The 27027-nt window shown below is 44.4% G+C and overlaps 1 protein-coding gene across 1 annotated transcript in view; it reads left to right on the top strand.

Moving 5' to 3' along the window:
- The window catches only part of LOC127640129 (protein kinase C-binding protein NELL2), a 98254-nt gene extending 72745 nt beyond the window's left edge, over positions 1–25509 (top strand). Inside the window, exons 16-20 of the mRNA XM_052122537.1 lie at positions 12150–12290; positions 13481–13674; positions 15361–15537; positions 23383–23607; positions 25013–25509. Coding sequence (XP_051978497.1) covers positions 12150–12290; positions 13481–13674; positions 15361–15537; positions 23383–23607; positions 25013–25054 — 779 coding nt within the window. The 3' untranslated portion in view covers positions 25055–25509. The remainder of the gene's footprint in view (positions 1–12149; positions 12291–13480; positions 13675–15360; positions 15538–23382; positions 23608–25012) is intronic.
- Positions 25510–27027: the final 1518 nt, after the last annotated feature.

Genomic DNA, 27027 nt, shown 5'->3' with positions numbered 1-27027 from the left:
TACAGACCTCTGTGGAGTTTAGCAAGATTGTTCCTTGTTATCTTATATTATCATTCAGTGCATATTACAATCAGTACAAGTTCACAAACATGAGCTTTTGTGAGATTCCTGTACAGTAGTTTTCTCAGATTACAGTGACACTTCAGTGACTTCAGAAGCCGAGAGTGAATAAACAAGTCTCAAATCTCTGAAGATTCTCATCAAGAGCAACGAAAGCAAAACACAAGCACTCAAAAAGAGCCGGATGAGAAAATACATGATGTGTGTGTGTGTGTGTGTGTGTGTGTGTGTGTGTGTGTGTGTGTGTGTGTGTGTCTGGGACAGAATTGGGACTGAACATGGAAATGCTTTCACTCTACTGCTCTCATGTCATTCTCTGGATTTTACGAATCCTCTAAAGACCAGCTGACAAACCGGAAGAGAGAGAGACAGACAGAGAGAGGATAAAAATTATTATTTGAGTGAAACTTTTGGAAGAAATTGGAGGATAAAAAGAAATGATGCACAGAAGGAATACACAAGTGGAGCCGTTAGCATTCATGCTAAGTGTAGCTTCCCCTCAATGATGTCATCAAGTCCCCATGTGCTGTGAAGATGCATTATGCATCACATTAAATACATTATTCACAATCACATGCACAATGAAAATCACACATGCAATCACTGATCATCACACACAAGTGTGCATAGATACTGTATATAAACCAATAAATTCAGACTCTTTCATTTTTTCACCAATCTACACTCCATACCCCAAACATTGAAACAGTCACATTGAGACAGGTGTTCAGACCCTTTGCTATGACACTCAGGTGCATCCCATTACTCTGGATCATCTTTGAGATGTTTCTACACTTTGATTGGAGTCCACCTGTGACAAATTCAATTGATTGGACATGATTTGGAAAGACACACACTTGTCTATATAAGGTCTTATAGCTGAAAATGCATATCAGAGCAAAAACCAAGCCATGAGGTCAAAGGAACGGCCTGCAGAGCTCAGAGACAGGATTGTGTCGAGGATCTGGGGAAGGTTACAAAAAGAATTTGACTGCTTTGAATGTATCCATGAGCAACTGTGGCCATTTTTAAAATGGAAGAAGTTTGGAACAACCAGGACTCTTCCTAGAGCTGACCACCTCGGCCAAACCGAGCAATCGGGGAGAAGGGCCTTGGTAAGAGAGGTGACCAAGAACCCGATGGTCACTCTGGTTGAGCTCCAGAGATCATGTGTGGAGATGAAACTTGCAGAAGGACGACCTTCACTGCAACACTCCACCGATCTGGGCTTTTTTCTGTCCTGTCTGCCAGCAGGTCATCCCCGTCTACCTGGATCAGGGAGGGGACAAAGCGAGGGAAACAATAACAGTAACAAAACAACGTGGTACCTACTCACTATAACAGTGATCATACCAACTAAAAAAACACAATAACAATATTTAAAAGAGAGGGAAAGGCCAACACAGAGCGGCAGCGGGAGAGAAGGAGAGAGAGAGAGACAAAAAAAAGAATTTACTTGCGGTTCTCTGATACGCCGTAGCCTGGTCCTTGGCCACTCCTCCACCCTCTAGTGGATGACAGCCGCGCCTCCCCGGGCGAATCGGAGGTAGTCCTCCAGCCCCTGGCGGACAGAACACCCCGCTGCATTCCAGTGAATGGAAGGGGTCTCCCTCCATGCGGTCATCCAGGAGCCCCTACCCGCCCGCGGTAGCCGGTTCTCAGACCCCGTTGCATTTCAGCGGCTGGTAGGGGTCTCCTCCACCCCTGGCAGTGGCCCTGACCGCTCCAGGCGGTAGGTTAGGAGCCCCTCCTCCCCCAGCAGATGACCACGGCTGCTCCGTTGGGGTGGATGGTAGTGGCGAGGACTCCTCCTTCCCGGGTTTCGGCACCAGTGTAACACAGTTCAATGGAAAGGAGGAGGTGAGAACCGGCTTGATAATATAAATAGTATTTTAATGATAAACTGAACCAAAAGGACACACACACACACACACACAGGTGTCGGGAAGCTGCCCCGTAACTCTCTCTCTGTCGCACTGCCATCAGGGTGTTTTTCAGCAGCAGGGACTGGGGAACTGGGGACTGGTCAGGGTTAACACATACACATAGCTGAACACATACACATACAGAGATATCCTTAATGAACACCTGCTTCAGAGTGCTCAGGACTTCAGACTGGGCTGAAGGTTCACCGTCCAACAGGACAATGACCCTAAGCACACAGCCAAGAGAACACAAGAGTGGTTTCGGGACAACTCTGTGAATGTCCTTGAGTGGCCCAGCCCGAGCCCGGACTTGAACCCAATTGAACATCTCTGGAGAAACTTGAAAAGTACGGTCCCCATCCAACCTAACAGCGCTTGAGAGGATCTGCAGAGAAGAATGGCAGAAAATCTCCAAATCCAGGTGTGCAAAACTGGTCGCATCATACCCAAAAAATTCAAGGCTGTAATCGCTGTCAAAGGTGCTTCAACTAAGCAATGAGTGGTGGTGGCGTAGTGGGCTAAAGCACATAACTGGTAATCAGAAGGTTGCTGGTTCGATCCCCACATTGTGTCCTTGAGTAAGACACTTAACTCCAGGTTGCTCCGGGGGGATTGTCCCTGTAATAAGTGCACTGTAAGTCACTTTGGATAAAAGCATCTGCCAAATGCATAAATGTAACTGTAAAATGTAGGGTCTGAATATGGAAGTCAATGTGATAATTCAGTTTTTTATTTTTAATACATTTGCAAAGTTATCAAAAAGCTGGTTTTTGCTTTGTCATTGTGGGGTGTGGAGTGTAAATGAATGAATGTTTAAAGCATTTTAGCATAAGGCTGCAAACGAAGGGGTCTGAATACTTTCTGAATGCACTATATATATATATATATATATATATATATATATATATATATATATATAAATCAAAATAATTTCATTACTGTTGCAATTTTTTAATTGCATGTTGCATATGAACAAACTGTCAGTAATAGTTAAAAAAAAACAAGTAAAAATTATTTGCCAAGGTAAGAAAAATAGATATATTTCAAAGGGAAAACAAGTTTATTTTTCTTACGTCATTGGCAGATACTAACGAAAATGTGCTCGCCATGTTGCTGCTCAAGTAAAGATCTTTAGCTTTAAAAATATTTAGATTAGTTTACTGAAAAACAAGACTATGCTAATTAAGAAAATGATTATTATTTTGAAAATTTGATTATATAATATTTATTTTAAAATATGCACTAGACGGACATCATTATCCTATTTAAGTATCATACTACATACTACATGCTAAATGAATAAATATATAGACAGTAAATATTGATTTGTGTTTAAATTATGTTATTATGTGAGACAAAGAGCCCACGGCATCTCCAGAAATAGCGAGTTTCCACCTGTGGTTTGCGTCCGGGTTCTGTTGGCGTTTGACCATCTAACTGCTCATTATCCAGCTTATTACGAGCCTACGAGCTGAATAAATATATTAATGGACGTGAAACATTGAAATTATTGGATTAGCTCACTTGTAGTGATTGCAAAGTAATACGAGAAGTAGGAAAGATGACTTGCAATACCCAGATGACCGGTCCAATATCACTTAATCCCCGGATGAGTTCAGAATTATCCATCGGATAGCATGATTGACCAATCAGAATCGAGTATTCAGAGAGTCGTGTAATAACATATGTTATAAACGGAACAGCGGAATCTCTAAGATATGTAAGTTACATTCAATTAAGATTTGATCCAGTGGAGATTATTAAGAGTGTGTGTGCGTGTCTGTTTGAGCCACTAAAGATCTTTGGGTTTTTGAGGATTGCAGTAGAGAAAAATGTCAATGAAAATGAAATGCAGTTCAGATATGGGGTAGAACTGGCCCGTCTGGTTACAGTAATCATTCAGTATATCAATGTGTGCAGGTGGGATTTTGTGTGTTTGCTCCTCATTAAAAGGTAATTTGTCTGTCAGACCGAGCTAGATCCCTTTTATTTCATCCCCGCTGTGGCTTCTGTTTGTTTTGGCTAGTTGTTTGATGGGTTTCTTTATTTTTAACTCCCCCAGAGCAAAATGAAGCTAGTGTATCTCGGTTTAAATTTCACATCTTGTTACTCTTTTCGCTTTGATGTCACATTTTCAAAGATTGGATTGTAATGTTGCATGAAGTATTAATGTGAGAGCGCTTGTGTTTGAGCTTTACATACTAAACTCTTGCACTGAAGACACAGAGGTTTGTTCGACAGGAGTGTGTGTGTGTGTGTGTGTGTGTGTGTGTGTGTGTGTGTGTGTACACATCAATCAGCCATAACATTAAAGACATGCCTGATATTGTGTAGGTTCCACTTGTGATGCTAAAACAGCGCTAGCCCACATCTCAGATGTTTTTGGCACCATTCGGAGTAAATTTTAGAGACTGTTGTCCCGCCCATCTGGCACCAACAATCATGCACACTCCAAATCACTGAGATCACATTTCTTACCCATTCTGATGGTTGATGTGAACATAAACTGAAGCTCCTGACCCGTATCTGCCTGATTTTATGCACCGCACTGCTGCCACACGATTGGCTGATTAGATAATCGCGTGGATGTGTTTTTACATGACTTTAAGCCTGACTTTTCGTTCGCCGACAGTTTTGTGGAGATCGCCGACAAAAGCCTGAAATCGTAGGCGCGTCGGAGCTCACTCCCGTGAGCGACAAACGCAATGTATGAACATCATATCAAAGATGCGATTTGAGAGAAGTGCCGACACGTCGCCGATGTTAGCGAGAAATTTAGGATGTTAAATATCCGGACCCGTTTGCAACTCCAAATCGTGCAGTGTGAAATGTGTTTTGACTGAATACAACTGCATCGTTGAGCTACAGCCAATGAGAGAGCAGGAAACGGGGCGGGACGTTTCAGTGGGAGGAGTCCTGATGTACCTGCAACAGAACATCAGCTAACATGACTACTGTATCAAGAAAGTCTCATTGGACCGAAGAAATGGAGGAACGATTAGTGGAACATTGGCAGGAGCACCAGTGCCAGATTTTCACTTGGTGGACAAAAATAAATTCTAGATATTTTGTATTTTAAAAAAAATAACGATGGTTGCCATGGTATTTTTTTGTAAACATTCTGAAAGAACAACAGTGACACAAACATGTTTATGTAACATTCTTGAGATATATAATCAAAGGCTTGTACAGGTCCATATTTACAGAATGTGCCATGGTAACCATAGCGCCCACCAAAATCCCATAGTTACGGTTACTACATCTACACCACATAAATACAATTGAATTAAATGAACTGAAACAGTGTAAGGAGGTTTTACTTCAGTCACAGTGTGTTTTGTCAGAAACTATGGCTTCACCTGCGTATGATGCAGCGACTGTGGATTTATGATTTATTTAAAAACACACAAACACTGAGTTAATTAGTGGCACTTAATTAAGCCCTTTGGTTTCTCATGAGTGGCTCGTAACATGGAAATGGTGCTTCTCAGAGGACACAGTTGTGTTTGCGTCTTTGTTTTAAATCTAGATTGTCGAACAATTTGACTGACTGTAAATGCTGTTATACTACAGTACAGACCGTATATGCACATGCTTTCTGTTATTGTTTTATTATGGTATGTATATTTTATGTTATGTAAATTAGAGGGCAACGAAGAAATGTGCCGTAACGTCAAATTATAGAGTGGTTCGTATTCCAAACACGTCCAGGTGAGGACATTGTTTTTAAGGAGTGTTTGTTGGACGTAACAAAAGGCAGTTTTAGCTGTTTACTAGCAATTAAATATAGTAGAATTCAACTGATTCATTTTCTATGAATAAAAATTTAAAAAAAAAAAATGTATGAAGTGGCTTTAATTTGTAACGTATTTAATTCACTGGATTTTCCAAAAATAGGCATAATCATATGCTTATTTAGTAAATACCTATATCATGACATACAGCATATACGGTTACCGTGAAATAAAATCACTCCTACTGTGCTACAAACCGAAGTAATGTTTGAACAAAAGTGTCTGTCAAATGCATAAAATATATACAGTATATACAATTATAAGACTAATTCTGATACATTTATAGATCATGTTGGTAGACGTCAGTGATGCACGATTGTCGCAAATAATGGCAATATAAATCCGACTGATCTCACTGACAATTCGGCGACAGAAGGTCAAAATTTCTGGTGAAATCGGTCTGTGCACACTGAAATATGAAACACTGCCCCAGTGGCCAAAGCTGGTAGTGTTGTTGAAGGTATAGGCACGAGTGAGCTTCAGTTTCCACAAGGTGGCGCCAAAAGCAAGTTGTACAGGATGTAATAGAGTGAAAAGGAATGCATATTTTATATAACTCTACCTTCTAACCCCAACCCTCAACCTAAACTTCAGGGGAGTAATAATTAAGCCCTATTCGGACCGGATAAAATGTCTGATGAGAGATGTCGCTTGTCTGCAGTTTTTCAGGATGGAGTCGATGTCTGGAACATTCGGTAGCAACATGTCGACTCCCCGTGATCATGTCGTATAAAGAGGCGTTGAAAAGCTTTTTTTAGATAATAAAAATACTACTGCTCTTGTGTGTGTGAAATAAGCAGTGCTGGATTGAGATTCCCTGACTGCAAACACACTCACTGGTGAAATGTCGTGCTGATTATCTCACACAGGGCTGTTATAAGTGTGTGTGGAGTGACTGGAGAGTGTTGTGTTTCTCCCCTGAGATCATATAATCGAGTGTGTTTTCAGGAGTCTCAAAATAATAAGATCTCTCTCCTCCTTTCCATCTCTTTCTCCAGCTTGTAATGCAGAATTACTCTGTTCACCTCCGAACAATGATTTTCTTGTCGCTGCTCAAGCTCAGTTTACAGCTCATTCATGCTTTATATCTTCTCAGGTTTCATAAAGCTATTTTAAGTTCTGCACCACTAGCATCGCCATCAAGAATTGAAAAAGCAATGGCGTGTTTCCCCAAAGACTCCCCCTTTTTTTACTGGTCGGCCAAGCAATATTCTGTGGTCCAGCCCCAAACTCACACCACTGACGTGTGTGTCTCGTTGTACGCAGCACGTCGGTTTCCTGGTGAAACAACAACAATGAATTTTATACCCGTTCACACAAATCACGAGGAAAATAGCAGATTATCTGATAATAAACACTTACTTTTCACTCTTATCCTCTCATAATGCTATCTCATCTAAATACTTTTACTAAAGCAAATGACTCATTTTAACGTTTGCATCACATAATCATCTACACTTATAGCTTGTTCGAGTGTGATCAGATTGTGCTCGACTGATAGAGCGTTGCACTTGTGATGGAGCGGGTACGAGTCCTGAAGAGCACACAAGTCCAAAATGACGCTAGTTGTGTTTTTCATCTCACATTTGCTCTTTCTGACACTATCGGTCAGGTTTAGGTTAAAGGTTTAGGGTCGGAGGTCAGTTTTGTTGAGCATTGACCTTATAAACCTCATCTGTTTGAGAACATTAAACTCGCTTTTAGCGCCACACGGTGGACGTTTGTTTGGGAGAACATTAAACTCGCTTTTAGCGCCACACGGTGGACGTTTGTTTGGGGGAACATATAACTCGCTTATAGCGCCACACGGTGGACGTTTGTTTGGGGGAACATATAACTCGCTTTTAGCGCCACACGGTGGACGTTTGTTTGGGGGAACATATAACTCGCTTTTAGCGCCACACGGTGGACGTTTGTTTGGGGAACATATAACTCGCTTTTAGCGCCACACGGTGGACGTTTGTTTGGGGAACATATAACTCGCTTTTAGCGCCACACGGTGGACGTTTGTTTGGGGGAACATATAACTCGCTTTTAGCGCCACACGGTGGACTTTTGTTTGGGAGAACATATAACTCGCTTTTAGCGCCACACGGTGGACGTTTGTTTGGGAGAACATATAACTCGCTTTTAGCGCCACACGGTGGACGTTTGTTTGGGAGAACATATAACTCGCTTTTAGCACCACACGGTGGACGTTTGTTTGGGGGAACATATAACTCTCTTTTAGCGCCACACGGTGGACGTTTGTTTGGGGAACATATAACTCGCTTTTAGCGCCACACGGTGGACGTTTGTTTGGGAGAACATATAACTCGCTTTTAGCACCACACGGTGGACGTTTGTTTGGGGGAACATATAACTCGCTTTTAGCGCCACACGGTGGACGTTTGTTTGGGAGAACATATAACTCGCTTTTAGCGCCACACGGTGGACGTTTGTTTGGGGGAACATATAACTCGCTTTTAGAGCCACACGGTGTACGTTTGTTTGGGGAACATATAACTCGCTTATAGCGCCACACGGTGTACGTTTGTTTGGGGGAACATATAACTCGCTTTTAGCGCCTCACAGTGGACATTTGTTTGGGAGAACATATAATTCGCTTTTAGCGCCACACAGTGGACGTTTGTATGGGGGAACATATAACTCGCTTTTAGCGCCACACAGTGGACGTTTGTATGGGGGAACATATAACTCGCTTTTAGCGCCACACAGTGGACATTTGTTTGGGGGAACATATAACTCGCTTATAGTGCCACACGGTGGACGTTTGTTTGGGGGAACATATAACTCTCCTTTAGCGCCACACAGTGGACGTTTGTTTGGGGGAACATATAACTCGCTTATAGTGCCACACGGTGGACGTTTGTATGGGGGAACATATAACTCGCTTTTAGCGCCACACAGTGGACATTTGTTTGGGGGAACATATAACTCGCTTATAGTGCCACACGGTGGATGTTTGTTTGGGGGAACATATAACTCGCTTTTAGCGCCACACGGTGGACGTTTGTTTGGGTGAACATATAACTCGCTTTTAGCGCCACACGGTGAACGTTTGTTTGGGGGAACATATAACTCACTTTTAGCGCCACAAAGTGGACATTTCACCTCAGAACTGCTGTGATACGCGTCATGCACTGCGCAATATCAGTTTGCAAAAATGTCGGCATAATCACATCATTTTCATGAAAGTAGGCTTGAATCTAAAAAAATGTAATTGCCTTGAGTGGTTAAATTTGACTTCTACACAAATAGCTGTTTTTTCAAACTCCCTCCATTTGCTATTGGTCACACTTTTGCGTTAAGACATAAAACAATCACCTAATCTGGCATTCTTTTCTTTTTATTTAATCCCCTTTTCTCCCAATATGGAACGCCCAATTCCCACTACTTAGTAGGTCCTCGTGGTGGCACGGTTACTCGCCTCAATCCGGGTGATGGAGGACGAATCTCAGTTGCCTCCGCTTCTGAGACCGTCAATTTGCGCATCTTATCACGTGACTCGTTGTGCATGACACCGCGGAGACTCACAGCATGTGGAGGCTCATGCTACTCTCCACGATCCACACACAACTCACCACACGCCCCATTGAGAGAACCACTAATCACCACCACGAGGAGGTTACCCCATGTGACTCTACCCTCCCTAGCAACCGGCCCAATTTGGTTGCTTAGGAGACCTGCTTGGAGTCACTCAGCACACCCTGGGCGTGTGGGAGAGTTTGAACCATCTGTGGGTGTATGTGCGCAAACTGTGTGGACTTTCTGAGGTCCCATACGTCATTGCAAGGCATCTCAAAAGCATGTCTTAACTCTGCGCAAAGTCTAAACTCAGTTCCTGCGTTTGCCATTAGCGCATTGTGCATGCAATTTCACCGAACCCACTTGCGCCTAGACTTGGTGCAATCAGTCCCGCTGTTTTGTGAAAAGATTCTTTACTCAATTCTATTCCCATTTCCTCAAGACTTTAAATGACATCATTACAGACAGCAGCACACAAGTGCAGTGTATATTTAGCAACCCGACATCTCTTCTGTTATAAATAGCATGAAGAACACAACCACCTCCCCAAATCTGCTTCAGTAGCTTTTTTATTTATGTTCTTTCAGACAGCATCCAGACAGCTTTTCAGTTTCAATGGCAGTCTGTTCTGCCAACTGCAAACTCTTGTGTCGCCAACACTTACAGTAAATAAGCCTTGAAATGTGTGACCAGAGTTGGGTTTCATTCCATGCCAATATAATCTTTAAAAATGATAAATAATGATTTTAATAATGATCTGAAATGAGAATCAGTACACACGTTTAATCACTGAGAAGATCTGAGTAATAATGGCTTTAATGTGTTCTCCACATACTGCAGATGAAATTTAATATCATTTGAGTCATTATGTCTGAACTGCAAAAGCAATTTGTTTGAAAATGGGATTAGATTCAGACGCTGGTGATTGTTTGGTCATTTGTGTGGACGATGCCTGTTTTTAGGACCATTTAGATTGTTTGCATTTTGTCTGTAATGATTCAAGGAATGCATGGGAAAGGAGGAAGCTAAGACTGATAAACACATAGACATTTATTTCTTAAACATATCATGAAACAACTTCACATGCTGGATACACGGTGAGCACACACACACACACAGCTCCATGTGTCTTTCTCTCTCCCCATCTGCCACAGTCTCCTTTCCTTAAACACTCCCGCCGCCCCTCACTGGAACGTGAGACCAGTGTGGCACACAGGTGGAACTCATTCACCACTTATCTTCCCGGTCTCGCTCTGCCCAGATGCCTCTCAGCACAGCCCTGCTCACCACATACCCCCATTGCCAAACTCAGGCCGAGAAATTCTCCAGGCTGTGACCTACTCTCCCGCCCCCGGATCAGGATGGTCGCCATAACCGTCCCGCATGTGCCTGGGAGTGGGTACAGGACGATGGGGGGTGGGGGGATAGAGAGGGAGAGAAGAAAGCAGAGAGAGAAGAGAGAGATGGGCTCACCGGCCCCAGACACACTTTTGACTGGACCTCAGCCACTCCTCCGTCTCCCCGGCGGACGGCAGTGAGTCCACCTTCCCCTCGCGGATGGCAACAGCTCCTCCGCTTCCTGGCAGTCAGCAACGGTTCCTCTGTCCCCAGGCTGACGGCTTCGGCTCGTTTGTCCCCTGGCGGACAGCTATGGATCCTCCGTCCCCTGGTGGATGGCTACGGCTCCCCCATCCCCTGGCGGAAGGCAGCGGTTCCTCCCACTATTGGCAGACAGCAGCGACTCCTCCATCCCCTGGTGGAAGGCAGCGTTCCTCCCGCTCCTGGCGGACAGCAGCGGTTCCTTCGTCCCCTGGTGGATGGCTATGGCTCCCCCGTCCCCTGATGGATGGCAGCGGTTCTTCCCACTATTGGCAGACAGCAGCGACTCCTCCATCCCCTGATGGACGGCAGCGGTTCTTCCCACTATTGGCAGACAGCAGCGACTCCTCCGTCTCCTGATGGACGGCAGCGGTTCCTCCCACTATTGGCAGACAGCAAAGACTCCTCCGTCCCCTGGTGGAAGGCAGCGTTCCTCCCGCTCCTGGCGGACAGCAGCGGTTCCTCCGTCCCCTGGTGGATGGCTACGGCTCCCCCGTCCCCTGGCGGAAGGCAGTGGTTCCTCCCACTATTGGCAGACAGCAGCGACTCCTCCGTTCCCAGGTGGAAGGCAGCATTCCTCGCACTATTGACAGACAGCAGCGACTCCTCCGTCCCCTGATGGACGGCAGCGGTTCCTCCCACTATTGGCAGACAGCAGCGGCTCCCCGTCCCCTGGCGGACCGCAGCAGTTCCTCCGTCCCCTGGTGGACGGCTCCTTCTCTTAGGAGATGGCAGTGGCTCCTCCGTTTCCAGGCGGATGGCAGCGGTGAGGACTCCATGACAGTGTATCCTTCCTGCTTCCTGTGTTTTTGCACCAGTGTAACGATTCAAGGAATGCATGGGAAATGAGGAAGCTAGGACTGGCTTGACAAACACGTAGACATTTCTTTCTTAAACATACCATAAAATGACTTCACGTGCTGCTTCCCCGCGGACACGCCGAACACACACACAGAGCTCAGTGTGTCTCGCTCTCTCCCCGTCAGCTGCTGTCTCTTCTCCCTAAACACTCCCGCCGCCCCTCACTGGAACGCGAGACCTCATTCACAACACGTCTTATTGGCCTTGCTCTGCCCAGACACTGCTCGGCCCACAGTGACATTATTAATCGATCATATTAAACACAGCAGATTCTAGTGAGCTGTCTTGCTGTCTACAGCCTACATAGGTAGCTCATTTCTAAGTCAGCATGCTAATTTAAACAGAGCCTCATGAGTGACTGATTCAGTGTGTGTGTGTTTAGATATCGACGAGTGCTCAGAGGGTTTGGTGCAGTGTGACACTCACGCTACCTGTGTGAACTTACCTGGGTGGTATCACTGCGAGTGTCGTGACGGTTACCATGACAACGAGGTGTTCACCGCCAACGGAGAGTCATGTAAAGGTACAGCCGCACACTCGCTTTCATTCTGCGTGTAGTAAGTTAATAAAACCTGTGGTCAAAAGTATTCAGTATTCAGGAATACTTTTATTCTTTGGTTTATTTTAAATTTAGAATAAAATGTCAAATGAAATGAAGCCAACAACTTCATATGCCCTTAGAAAATTTTTTTTTATTTCCCATGACTATTATTGCCATTATTATTATTATTAGAAACTGAATGACTATGTGACCCTACCTGTAAGATGTCTCACATTTAAAAGATCATAAAATTGTCTTTTGTTGTTTATTTAGTACTGCCCTGAAAAAGCTGCATAGCAGATTACAGAGATTTAAAGGGACAGTACACCCAAAAATGAAAATTCTCTCATCATTTACTCGCCCACATGTCATCCCAAATGTGTGACTTTCTTTCTTCTGCAGAACACAAATGAAGATTTTTAGAAGAATATCTCAGCTCTGAAGGTCCATACAATTAAAGTGAATGGAGACTGAAACGTTTAAGCTTTAAAAAGCACATAAAGGCAGCAAAACAGTAATCCATACGACTCCAGTGGATCAATCCATGTCTTCTGAAGTGATACGATAGGAGTGCGTGAGAAACAAATCAATAAATCTACACTTTCACTTTTGCATTCTTTTTCTTTTGTTTTTGGTGATTCGTATTCTTCGATTCATATGTCCACTGACTGGGCAGGGAGAAAAATTTACAGTAAAAAACAGACTTAAATATTGATCTGATTCTCACCCACACGTATCATATGACTTCTGAAGACATGGATTAAACCACTGGAGTCTTATGGATTACTTTAAGGATGTGGTTTTGAGGTTCAAATTCTGGGATCATATTTTGTGTGAACTGTCCCTTTAAATATATTTCACAAGACAAAAAATAAATTAAATAACCAAAGTTTTCCATTACAAAATGCATAATTTATTGACCAGTCACATGAATGGTGTGTAAACGTGCACACTGGATATTTTGCGTTACTTCAGTTCATTTTTGTGTTTTGTGGAATATACATAAATATGTGTCAAATCGCCTTATTTGGGCAATACTCAATAACAAACAAAAGCAAGACAGGGTATGTCATTTTATTTGTATTTTTTGAACTGTAAATAAAAACACTTGTATGCAATTATTAATAAACGACACCCACAAACTGTCTGAACTGGTTTTTGACTTCCTCTAGACATCGACGAGTGTCGCACGGGTCGCAGCACCTGCGCCAACGACACGGTGTGTTTCAACATCGACGGTGGATACGACTGTCGCTGTCCGCACGGACACAACTGCACCGGTGACTGTGTCCATGACAACAAAGTGAAGCACAATGGACAGATCTGGGTGCTGGACAGTGACCGATGCTCCGTCTGCTCGTGTCAGGTCAGTGAGAGTGATGCATTATGGGTAGAAACAGCAGTCGTGTTTGATGTGTGAGTGTGTTTGATGTGAAGTCATGTGAGGATTGTGTTTCACTGCTGTATCCTGAGATATGAAGGACAGTTGCATGACCGATATAACACGCTTCAGTGAATGTTATGGGCTCAATACATGTTGAACAAGTGAAGCTTAGATAAAGGTGCTATATAAATAAAAAGATCTCCTTAGCAACCAAATTGGCCCGGTTGCTACGGAGGGTAGAGTCACATGGGGTAACCAAATTGGTCCGGTTGCTAGGGAGGGTAGAGTCACATGGGGTAACCAAATTGGCCTGGTTGCTAGGGAGGGTAGAGTCACATGGAGTAACCAAATTGACCTGGCTGCTAGGGAGGGTAGAGTCACATGGGGTAACCAAATTGGCCTGGTTGCTAGGGAGGGTAGAGTCACATGGAGTAACCAAATTGGCCTGGTTGCTAGGGAGGGTAGAGTCACATGGAGTAACCAAATTGGCCTGGTTGCTAGGGAGGGTAGAGTCACATGGGGTAACCAAATTGGCCCGGTTGCTAGGGAGGGTATAGTCACATGGGGTAACCAAATTGACCCGGCTGCTAGGGAGGGTAGAGTCACATGGGGTAACCAAATTGGCCTGGTTGCTAGGGAGGGTAGAGTCACATGGGGTAACCAAATTGACCCGGCTGCTAGGGAGGGTAGAGTCACATGGGGTAACCAAATTGGCCCGGTTTCTAGGGAGGGTATAGTCACATGGGGTAACCAAATTGGCCAGTTGCTAGGGAGGGTAGAGTCACATGGGGTAACCAAATTGTCCCGGTTGCTAGGGAGGGTAGAGTCACATGGGGTAACCAAATTGGCCCGGCTGCTAGGGAGGGTAGAGTCACATGGGGTAACCAAATTGGACCGGTTGCTAGGGAGGGTAGAGTCACATGGGGTAACCAAATTGACCTGGTTGCTAGGGAGGGTAGAGTCACATGGGGTAACCTCCTCGTGGTTGCTATGCTCTCAGTGGGGCGTGTGGTGAGTTGTGTGTGGATGTCGCGGAGAATAGCGTGAAGCCTCCACACGCGCTACGTCTCCACGGTAATGCGCTCAACAAGTCACGTGATAAGATTCGCAGATTGACGGTCTCAGAAGCGGAGGCAACTGAGATTCGTCCTCCGCCACCTGCTTGAATCGTCACATTTTCATTAAAGCGATTGACCTCCATCAGTTTCACTGGTCACGGTCGATAATTGTGTCTTTAATTGAAATGTTTTGTTCTGGAAGATGTGATGAGCAAGATGGGCTTTGAGATATCAAATAATCAATCTACCAATTGCTCCACTCATGGTGAGAGACAGAGCTGGCGAATGAGTCTTAATCAGCCAAGAGAGTTTAAATGATGTGGAAGAGGGAGAGCTGTCAATCAAAATTAGAGGTAAACACGACGTGAAGGCCTTTATTGGTTCAGTGTCACAAAGTCATCAAGGTGTTTTTGTTTGTTCAGTTTGGTTTCTTAAAGGAACAGTTCACCCAACGAGGAAAAGTCTGTCATCATTTACTTACCCTCATGTTGTTCCAAACCCATTTAGCTTACTTTCTGGAGCATAAAAGGTGTTTTGAAGAATATTTATAAAAAGTGCATGTGAATAAACTCGTATTTCCAATCAGTAAACGTGTGTTTTTGCCCTGCAGTCGGGTCGGGTCATGTGCAGACGGATGGTGTGTGACTGTGACAACCCGACCCTTGACCTGTTCTGCTGTCCGGAGTGTGACCCGAGACTCACGTCTCAATGTTTACATCAGAACGGACTGCTCACCTACTCCAGCGGAGACACCTGGATCGAGAACTGCCAGCGCTGCCAGTGTCTGGTAAGACGTAAAGACACTTGAATTTAGATCTTTTGACCTTTTCAACACTAAAACAACCAATTTGGTTGTAATGTGACGTATTTGATTGGTGAATTGATCGGATGGGGTCAGTCCTTCAGTGTCTCTATATGACAGCTGGTTGAAGAATAACAGGAATGGATGATGTCAGCAGAAATGGAAAGTCCTTCCAGACAGGGAGCAAGTTAGTACATGTTTCCAACTTTTTTATTTGAATAAAAAAAATAAAATAAAAACAAGAACGTGTATTTAGTTTTACAATAAAAATGCAAAATATAGTTTCATGAACAGTAATATACATTTATGGCTTTATTTTGTAAAGTTTTAATGCTATTTTGAATTATTATAATTTCTATATACTATATATATATATATATAGAGTGGCGGAATGATCCGCCCCACCGCTTAGGGCCGCACTTCAGCCACGCTCACAATGGGAGTTGGGCAGGAGAGCAAGAAGAGGTGCATAATTAATGAGCCGCATTTAATTCAACGGTGAATGAAGCACATCTGATGCCAAATTGGCCTAGTTGCTAGGGAGGGTAGAGTCACATGGGGTAACCAAATTGGCCTGGTTGCTAGGGAGGGTAGAGTCACATGGGGTAAACCAAATTAGCTCGGTTGCTAGGGAGAGTAGAGTCACATGGGGTAACCAAATTGGCCTGGTTGCTAGGGAGGGTAGAGTCACATGGGGTAAACCAAATTAGCTTGGTTGCTAGGGAGAGTAGAGTCCCATGGGGTAACCAAATTGGCCCGGTTGCTAGGGAGGGTAGAGTCACATGGGGTAACCAAATTGGCCCGGTTGCTAGGGAGGGTAGAGTCACATGGGGTAAACCAAATTGGCCCGGTTGCTAGGGAGGGTAGAGTCACATGGGGTAACCAAATTGGCCCGGTTGCTAGGGAGGGTAGAGTCACATGGGGTAACCAAATTGGCCCGGTTGCTAGGGAGGGTAGAGTCACATGGGGTAACCAAATTGGCCCGGTTGCTAGGGAGGGTAGAGTCACATGGGGTAACCAAATTGGCCGGTTGCTAGGGAGAGTAGAGTCACATGGGGTAACCAAATTGGCCCGGTTGCTAGGGAGGGTAGAGTCACATGGGGTAACCAAATTGGCCCGGTTGCTAGGGAGGGTAGAGTCACATGGGGTAAACCAAATTGGCTCGGTTGCTAGGGAGGGTAGAGTCACATGGGGTAACCAAATTGGCCTGGTTGCTAGGGAGGGTAGAGTCACATGGGGTAACCAAATTGGCCTGGCTGCTAGGGAGGGTAGAGTCACATGGGGTAATCAAATTGGCCCGGTTGCTAGGGAGGGTAGAGTCACATGGGGTAAACCAAATTGGCTCGGTTGCTAGGGAGGGTAGAGTCACATGGGGTAACCAAATTGGCCCGGTTGCTAGGGAGGGTAGAGTCACATGGGGTAACCAAATTGGCCCGGTTGCTAGGGAGGGTAGAGTCACATGGGGTAACCAAATTGGCCCGGTTGCTAGGGAGGGTAGAGTCACATGGGGTAACCAAATTGGCCCGGTTGCTAGGGAGAGTAGAGTCACATGGGGTAACCAAATTGGCCCGGTTGCTAGGGAGGGTAGAGTCACATGGGGTAACCAAATTGGCCCGGTTGCTAGGGAGGGTAGAGTCACATGGGGTAAACCAAATTGGCTCGGTTGCTAGGGAGGGTAGAGTCACATGGGGTAACCAAATTGGCCTGGTTGCTAGGGAGGGTAGAGTCACATGGGGTAACCAAATTGGCCTGGCTGCTAGGGAGGGTAGAGTCACATGGGGTAACCAAATTGGCCCGGTTGCTAGGGAGGGTAGAGTCACATGGGGTAACCAAATTGGCCCGGTTGCTAGGGAGGGTAGAGTCACACGGGGTAACCAAATTGGCCTGGCTGCTAGGGAGGGTAGAGTCACATGGGGTAAACCAAATTAGCTCAGTTGCTAGGGAGAGTAGAGTCACATGGGGTAACCAAATTGGCCCGGTTGCTAGGGAGGGTAGAGTCACATGGGGTAACTAAATTGGCCCGGTTGCTAGGGAGGCTAGAGTCACATGGGGTAACCAAATTGGCCCGGTTGCTAGGGAGGGTAGAGTCACATGAGGTAACCAAATTGGCCCGGTTGCTAGGGAGGGTAGAGTCACATGGGGTAACCAAATTGGCCCGGTTGCTAGGGAGGGTAGAGTCACATGGGGTAAACCAAATTGGCTCGGTTGCTAGGGAGGGTAGAGTCACATGGGTTAACTAAATTGGCCCGGTTGCTAGGGAGGGTAGAGTCACATGGGGTAACCAAATTTGCCCGGTTGCTAGGGAGGGTAAAGTTACATGGGGTAACCAAATTGGCCCGGTTGCTAGGGAGGGTAGAGTCACATGGGGTAAACAAATTGGCCCGGTTGCTAGGGAGGGTAGAGTCACATGGGGTAACCAAATTGGCCCGGTTGCTAGGGAGGGTAGAGTCACATGGGGTAAACCAAATTGGCTCGGTTACTAGGGAGGGTAGAGTCACATGGGGTAACTAAATTGGCCCGGTTGCTAGGGAGGGTAGAGTCACATGGGGTAACCAAATTGGCCCGGTTGCTAGGGAGGGTAGAGTCACATGGGGTAACCAGTTTGGCCCGGTTGCTAGGGAGGGTAGAGTCACATGGGGTAACCAAATTGGCCTGGTTGCTAGGGAGGGTAGAGTCACATGGGGTAACCAAATTAGCCTGGTTGCTAAGGAGGGTAGAGTCACATGGGGTAACCTCCTCGTGGTTGCTAAAATGTGGTTCTCGCTCTCGGTGGGGCGTGTGGTGAGTTGTGCGTGCATGCCGCAGAGAATAGCGTGAAGCCTCCACACACGCTACGTCTCCACGGTAACGTGCTCAACAAGTCACGTGACAAGATGCGTGGATTGACGGTCTCAGACGCGGAGGCAACTGAGATTCGTCAGCGGTGAATGAAGCACATCTGATGGGAATAATGCTTCATCACCGCTGTCTTTAAAACAGAGCGCACCTCTTCTTGGATCATAAGTGCAGATTGAGTAGCAGGAGGGGGGTCGCAGGAAAATCAGAAAGGGGAGGGGTGTGGGACTGGGCTACTCAAACCTGCAGTGAAACACATTCAGTTCATCAGTTGATTCTCTACAGATGAGGGGAGGTGACTTGTACTTGGTGATGCTTTTCAGGCCTTTCCACACAGATGCATATATACTGAATATATATATTTACAATTACATTTATTTGAGTTACGTTTTAATGCTTAACTAAATGAATGACACTTTTCTACATCTCTCCCACTCCTGATTCTCCATAAGTAAAACATGTTTATTACGCCCGGGACGTGTGTCGTGCGTAAGGAATGTATATATTCCAGTTTATTAGTGAAGTCTTGTAAAAATAAAAAACCCTACTGCATTAATAGGGTACAGTTTATATTTTTAATCAATTCAATGAATTGCGACATCCCTTACTCATACTCATGTTGTTCCAAACCCACCTGACTTTCTTTCTTCTGTAGAACACAACATGAGATGTTAGGCAGAATGTTAGTCTCAGTCACCATTCACTTTCAATGTATGGAAAAATATGCCATGAAAGTGAATGGTGACTGAGACTAACATTCTGCCTAACATCTCATGTTGTGTTCTACAGAAGAAAGTCAGGTGGGTTTGGAACAACATAAGGGTGAGTAAATAATGACAATGTTATTTTTATGCTACAACTTCCTTTAAATTCACCTAAAAACCTCTAACACAACCATTAGAAAAATGTGGATCAAACGACTATAACAAACCCCCTCAGATATTCGGCGCTTCTGATATGAATCCCTGCAGATCTTAAATGCATCCTGCCGAGTGTACAAACCATTTGAACATGTCCACATCCATATGCTCATCACATGCTTCTGCCATCTCTGCATTCATGAGGACGAGTCTGTGGAACATTCCCTCTGCCCGGATCGCTTTTTCTCAAATTATGGCTGAGGTTTGTGGAGCGTGCGGTGTGCCGCCTTGTTCTACAGCTTTAGTCTGTACATATCTGCACATCCAGAGCACTTCTGTTCACCAGATCAGCCGGCTGGGAGACGCTAATACTGCATACATGTGAAAACAGCGTATGTGTGTGTGAGTTTGTTTGTGTGTGAGTGTGTATGTAAGTGTGTTTGTGTGTATGTGAGTGTGTTTGTGTGTGTGTGAATGTGAGAGTGTGTATTTCTGTGTGAGTGTGTATGTAAGTGTGTTTGTGTGTGTGTGAATGTGACAGTGTGTGTTTGTGTGTGTGTGTGTGAATGTGAGTGTGTTTGTGTGTATGTGAGTGTTTGTGTGTGTGTGAATGTGAGAGAGTGTGTTTCTGTGTGAGTGTGTTTGTGTGTGTGTGTGTGTGTGTGTGAGAGTGTGTGTGCGTGTGAGAGTGTGTGTGTGAGAGAGTGTGCGTGTTTTTGTGATTTACGAGGACAATTTTGTAAGTTACAAATTAGTAATTACAAGGTTATTATGCTATAAATGTGATTTATGAGGACATTTCTAGTGTCCCCATAATTCAAATCGCTTAAAAATCGTACTAAACAATGTTTTATTGAAAATGTAAAAATGCAGAAAGTTTTCTGTGAGGGTTAGGTTTAGGGGTAGGGTTAGGTTTAGGGGATAGAATATAAAGTTTGTACAGTATAAAAACCATTATGTCTATGGAAAGTCCCCATAAAACATGGAAACACTTCTGTGTGTGTGTGTGTGTGTGTGTGTGTGTGTGTGTGTGAGAGAGAGAGAGAGAGAGAGAGTGTGTGAGAGTGTGTGTGTGTGTGTGTGTATGTGAGAGTGTGTGAGTGTTTGTGTGTGTGAACGTGAGAGTGTGTGTTTGTGTGTGTGTGTGTGTGTGTGTGTGAGTGTGTGAGTGAGAGACTTCAAATGAGGCGTCCTTAACTACAATGTACTTATTATGTACATGCATGTAATTGCATTTAATTACATTTGTAGCTGTTACTTTACCCCTAACCCTAACACAACCCTAAACCTACCCGTACCTCAACCGCAGCAAATTTGGGCATTTTGCAGAACAGCATGCAGGTACACAGTATATACTGTACAGTATGCAGTATTCCAGACGAAATCTGTGTTTCGGGCACATTATACCCGTCTCGCAATGATAACCAACCTGACCATAACCCATCCAAACAGCCCGTCTCAGGTGCACGGATAATCAGGGTTCGACTTCAAAAAGACTCCCATGCCTTTCAGGGCACTTCCTGTGTGTTACCGTGGCGATAGCGCTAACCCCGCTGAAATTAAATGAGGCCGCTGAGCCAAATCTCTGTTTAGCCACAGATCTCCAGCGCTGACTAAAATACATGACCTGCATTTAAGGATCTGCTGCGCCTGTAGCACAAATGCGGCGGGTTTGTGAGTGTCAGTTTCCTGTTATTGATAGCTGCTGAACGCACAGAGACATCGAGATATCCCAGCTCAGGTGTGTGTGATATCACGGAAATTACATATTCTTAATGCGAATAAATATACATGTCTAGCAATTTAATATTCTTGGTTCAGTACAAGTTAATCTCAGTCGACAGCATTTGTGTCATAATATTGATGAATTTCGACTCGTTCCTCCTTTTCTTTAATAAAGCACAAATGTGTGTTCCAGTGAGTCACTTACAATGCAAGTCAATGGGGTTTAATCTGTAAACATTCAAATACTGTTTCAAAAGTATCGACACAAGACGTGATTTAGTGTGATAAAATCGCTTACTAACCGCATCAGTGTCAAGCTTTAGCTAATGTTTATATCCATTTCGTTTCCATGACGACATAAGGCCATAAACCCTCAAATGCTCGTTAAAACTGATTTTAACAGCTTTACAGCTCAAATAATGGATGAGTTTTAGCAGTAGAATTAATATGTGCTTTTATAAAATTATAAACTTCACATTTCTGCATTTTAAACCCTACAAAAATTCCAAAAAGTGCCTCACTGTTACCCAGATTTTTCAAAGAAGGAACGAGTCAAAATTATTATATTTTTTTTTTCCTTTTTCTCCCAATGCACTCTAAGTCCTCATGGTGGTGTAGTGACTCGCCTCAATCCGGGCGGTGGAGGATGAATCTCAGTTGCCTCCGTGTTTGAGACGTCAATCTGCACATCTTATCACGTGACTTGTTGAGCGTGTTACCGTGGAGACGTAGCGCGTGTGGAGGCTTCACGCTAGTCTCCGCGGCATCCACGCACAACTCACCACACGCCCCACCGAGAGCAAGAACCACATTATAGCGACCACGAGGAGGTTACCCCACATGACTCTACCCTCCCTAGCAACCGGGCCAATTTGGTTACCCCACATGACTCTACCCTCCCTAGCAACCAGGCCAGTTTGGTTACCCCATGTGACTCCACCCTCCCTAGCAACCAGGCCAATTTGGTTACCCCATGTGACTCTACCCTCCCTAGCAACCAGGCCAATTTGGTTACCCCATGTGACTCTACCCTCCCTAGCAACTGGGCCAATTTGGTTACCCCATGTGACTCTACCCTCCCTAGCAACCAGGCCAATTTGGTTACCCCATGTGACTCTACCCTCCCTAGCAACTGGGCCAATTTGGTTACCCCATGTGACTCTACCCTCCCTAGCAACCGAGCCAATTTGGTTGCTTAGGAGACCTGGCTAGAGTCACTCAGCATGCCCTAAATTCAAACTCACGACTCTAGGGATGGTAGCCAGCATCTTTACCACTGAGCTACCCAGGCCCCCATCGAAATGAATTTAAATAATTTGTTTTAACCAGAATCTAAAAGGATATTAAGATTTATTTCACGGCTCTCTAGAACACTCGATTCTTATGTTCAATGGCGCCATCTAGTGGCCTGATGTATCTCAGTAACAACCGCACATTCACGAATCAGAGCGCTCATCCGGGTATTGCGAGCATCTTTCCTGCTTCTCGGATCACTGTGCGATCTCCACAAGTAATCTAATAAAACAACTTAAACTCAAATCAATGTTTCATGAGCATTTATTTGGCAAGTAGTATTGTAATAAGCGGGATAATGAGCAGTCAGACGGTCATTAATTACTAAATAAACACCAACAGAACTCTGACGCAAACCGGATGTGCATTTCAGCTATTCTGCAATTTATTTATTATTATTATTTATTATTTATTAACCCGGTTGCTAGGGAGGGTAGAGTCACATGGGGTAACCTCCTCGTGGTCGCTATAATGTGGTTCTCGCTCTCGGTGGGGTGTGTGGTGAGTTGTGTGTGGATGTCATGGAGAATAGCGTGAAGCCTCCACACGCGCTACGTCTCCACGGTAACGCGCTCAACAAGTCACATGATAAGATGCGCGGATTGATGGTCTCAGACGCGGAGGCAGCTGAGATTCGTCCTCCGCCACCCGGATTGAGGCGAGTCACTACACCACCACGAGGACTTAGAGCACATTGGGAATTGGATGTTCAGAATTGGGGAGAAAAAATTGGGGTTGTGTTTTTGGGATACTTTAAAAATGGACTGCGGTCACCAAAAGGTCTGATGGTCAGGTCATAACAATCTGACTTTTTAATATATGGTACGATCCAGACAAACAAAACAGAAACTAATGCGAAACTAAATACTAATGTTTAATTAATTATACATGTATATTGTCCCATGAAGTTCAAACCACTAATGGTAAACATTCTTGGAAATGTCTAAGTCACATCTTTTTAGTTGAGTGTTTTGATTTGATTCACTCACGTCAACTCTGCCAGATAAAAACTGTGATGGTTGTTCTTGCAAATTAAGCACATGTTGCCATTCCTTATTTACTCACCAAACCCAATTATATTTCACATTTGCACTGATTCTCTCTCTTTCGTTTACAGCAGGGTGAGGTTGACTGCTGGCCGTTGTCATGCCCGCCGGCGGACTGTGACTTCACGCTGGTGCCCGAGGGCGAGTGCTGCCCACGCTGTGTTTCGGACCCGTGCCAGGCTCACTCTGTCCGCAATGACATCACCAAGACCTGCGAGGATGAACACGGGATCACACGCTTCAGCGGCTCCTCGTGGATCAAATACGGCACAGGGTGCACTCTGTGTCAATGCAAGGTGTTTACAACAAACAAACAAACACATAGACATACAAATACATACAAACAATCCATCGCCCAAATAATACAAACTAACAAGACAAACAGACACAAATAAACACACTGAAAGAGACGAGTAAACAAACAGGCATATAAACAAACAGACAAAATAAACACAAACAGACTAATGGACAATTACTGTATAAACAGACAAAATAAAACAGACAAACAGTGAGACAAACAAAAACAAACAAATACACACAATACAAACAGTCAAATAAACATATAGACAAAAATAAACAAATACAATCTTTAAACCACATACATGCAAACAGACAAAGACAGACAGTCAAAAACAAGCAAACAAACAAAACACACTGAGACAAATATAAACACACAAACAAGGCAAACAAACAGACAAACAAACAGTACATGCTGTGTCAGTGCAAAGTACTTGCAACAAACAAACAAACACAAGCAAACACAGACATACAAATAAACACAAACAGAAATACAAATACTTACAAACAATCCTTCACCCAAATAATACAAGCAAACAGATAAACACAAACAATTAAACACACTAAGAGACAAGTAAAAACAAACACAAAGACAAACAAACAAGTCAAATAAACAGACCAACAAACAAACAAATACTGTACAGACAAAAATATCACCAAATACAAGCAGACAAACAAATAAAAATAGACAAAGAGAAAAACAAAATGCAAACAGAGACAAATAAACTGTACAAAAAACACACACAATACAAACACAAACAAATAGACAAACAAACAGTCAAATAAACAACCACACAACCAGACAAATAAACACAAGCATGCAAACAAATTCAAGCAACTCTACCCACAAACAAGCAAAAAGACAAACAACAACAGACAAAATTACAAACAAAAACACAGTATTCAGCATGTCAGTGCACAGCATTTACAAACAAACAAACACACATTCAAAGAGATAAACACAACGACAGACAGACAGTCAGACAGACAGAAAGTCAGACAGACAGTCAGAAAGACACAGACAGAAAGACAGACAGTCAGACAGACAGAAAGTCAGACAGACAGACAGTCAGTCAGACAGAAAGACAGACAGACAGACAGACAGTCAGACAGACAGAAAGAAAGACAGACATACAGAAAGACAGACAGTCAGTCAGACAGACAGACAGACAGCCACAAGTAAAAACAGACAAACAGTTGAACAACAATAAACACATACAAATGCACGAGACAGACAAAATACACAAACATAAATAAACAGACACAAAACAAACTTTTTCTTTCTTTTTTAAGATCTATCAAGATCATTGAGGAACGGCTCCATCAGTCTTCCGTTTGCTTTTCATTTCCTCTCGGAATGTCTATTCGGAATGCTGTAATTTTCCTTCTCTCTTTCCTCTCCAGATCGGACACATCTGTTGCTCAGTGGATCCCATGTGTCTTTAGTCGCTTCTCTCTGGACTAACGGCACCTGTACAGTCTCGCACGGCCGACCCTTCCACGACCTCCCCGACCCTTCCGGAATTAATGCCAAATACGAAACGTGACAACCGCGACCTCATCGAGGCCATTTCTGCACAAAGACTATTAACTCATCCGAAACACAACTGAACACACTGCTCACGCCGGCATGACCACACTGGATGTTTCTAGAAAACATTCCTTCATTTTGATCTTTCACAGAAACGGATGTAGAAAATGTAGCTCGTACGTAAATCTGATCGTCTTTCTCTTTTGCCTGGTTATCGAAGTCGATGCTAATTTGTGTTTCCACGGCACTTTTTACAATTAGCTTTCCGTCTCTCTTTTTTGTCTAGATTTTAAATGATGATGATTATTATTATTATTATTATTATTATTATATGGCTTGTACGTGTCTAATGGTGAATAAAATCTCTCCATTTCCATTTATGGATGCGTTGACCTTTCATTTTCCCAGCGGTGCGGCCACACGGCAACCGAACGTCAGGTGATCAGCGAGTGTGCTAATTAAATGGCTTTCCAGTGACCTTCTCGGGGAACTGTGACATCATTATCTTCATGCTTAAAGCATCTCATGATTATCATCTGTGTGATCTACAGCAGTGATCATCAACTGGGTTCACAAAAATGTAAACAAATCGGTTTTGTTTGACGAGCTTCTACCAAGTCACAAAATAAGGAAGAGTGTGATTGGATGCACAGCTTTTGAACATATGGGAAGCGTTTTGTCCTCTCTTTTAAAAGCTGATAAGTCTATCACAACCATGCAGAGGTATATGGTTAGTTGCATTGTTTTTTCCCGCCGTCTGTGACTCTGGGACGTCTCGCTTGCGTTTGGTCATCCTGTAAACTTCACTCACCCTTGAACTGAATAAGCATTTCAGAAAATCACTCACTCCATCCGCTGAATTCAAATTCCTCTTCCTGTACGTTTTGTATATTTCATAAATATTCAGCAGTGTTTTTGACACATGCTCCAGTGAAGGCAACAGGACGCGCTCATGAATATTCAGCAGGTGCATCTTATGTTGAGATCAATCAGGAAACAAGATTCAGGTTCTTTATACAGAGATATTTTAACTTCTATGAAAACTGTAACATATTTTGTGGTACCCAAAGCAAAACGCTTAAAGAAGATCATTAATTATGTAATTCTTCCCCTCTGCTGAAGCTATGAAAACAGGAAACAGTCATGCACACTTGCACACATTGGATAGTCAGTAACAAATCGGGGTAATAGGCCAAAACGTTATCTTGAACATTTATTAACTCTGTTAACCATTTAAGTTGTTTACATGACTGTAGAGTGGAGGAGGGCGGGGCCGGGCTGGAACGTCACACGCCTGGTCCCTAATCAGCCGGAGAATTACAGTCAGCTGCCCTGTGTGTGTTTATGTTTGTGTGTTTTTGGTTCAGTTTATCATTAACCTTTATTTATATTGTCAAGCCGGTTCTCGCCTCCTCCTTGCCCTTCTTAACCCCTTTCCATTGGTGCTGAAACTCGGGAAGGAGGAGGGATGCCTGTCGCAGGGTCTTCGACAATGCCGTCCAACCAGGGGAGCGCCGCTGCCATCCGCCGGGGGATGGAGTAGCCCGACCATCCGGATGCAGGGAACAACCGCCGTCCATGGGCCGACTGGGGACTGGGCTCAACCGACCGCCTGGCGCGATGGAGACTCTGCCAGGGGCGGAGGAGTGCCCTGCCGTCCCCCAGAAACTCCTCCTCACAGAGGGGAGGAGGGAAGCGACTCCCCGACCACCTGGAGTGGTAGGACCGCTGCCAGGGGCGGAGGCGTGTTCCCAAGGGTTGCCGGGAACATGGAGGGATGTTCCGTCCACTGGAGGTCAGAGGTCTAACTCCGGTCTGCCCAGGGAGGAGCGGCTGCCGTTCGCCTGAGAGAGTGATCGAGGACCACGCGACGTCGCATCAGAGAACC

The sequence above is a fragment of the Xyrauchen texanus genome, chromosome 49 (genome assembly GCF_025860055.1).
Source record: "Xyrauchen texanus isolate HMW12.3.18 chromosome 49, RBS_HiC_50CHRs, whole genome shotgun sequence".
NCBI lineage: Eukaryota > Metazoa > Chordata > Actinopteri > Cypriniformes > Catostomidae > Xyrauchen > Xyrauchen texanus.
The sequence above is the reverse complement of the archived record's forward strand: the minus strand, read 5'-3'. Positions and strand labels throughout refer to the sequence as shown.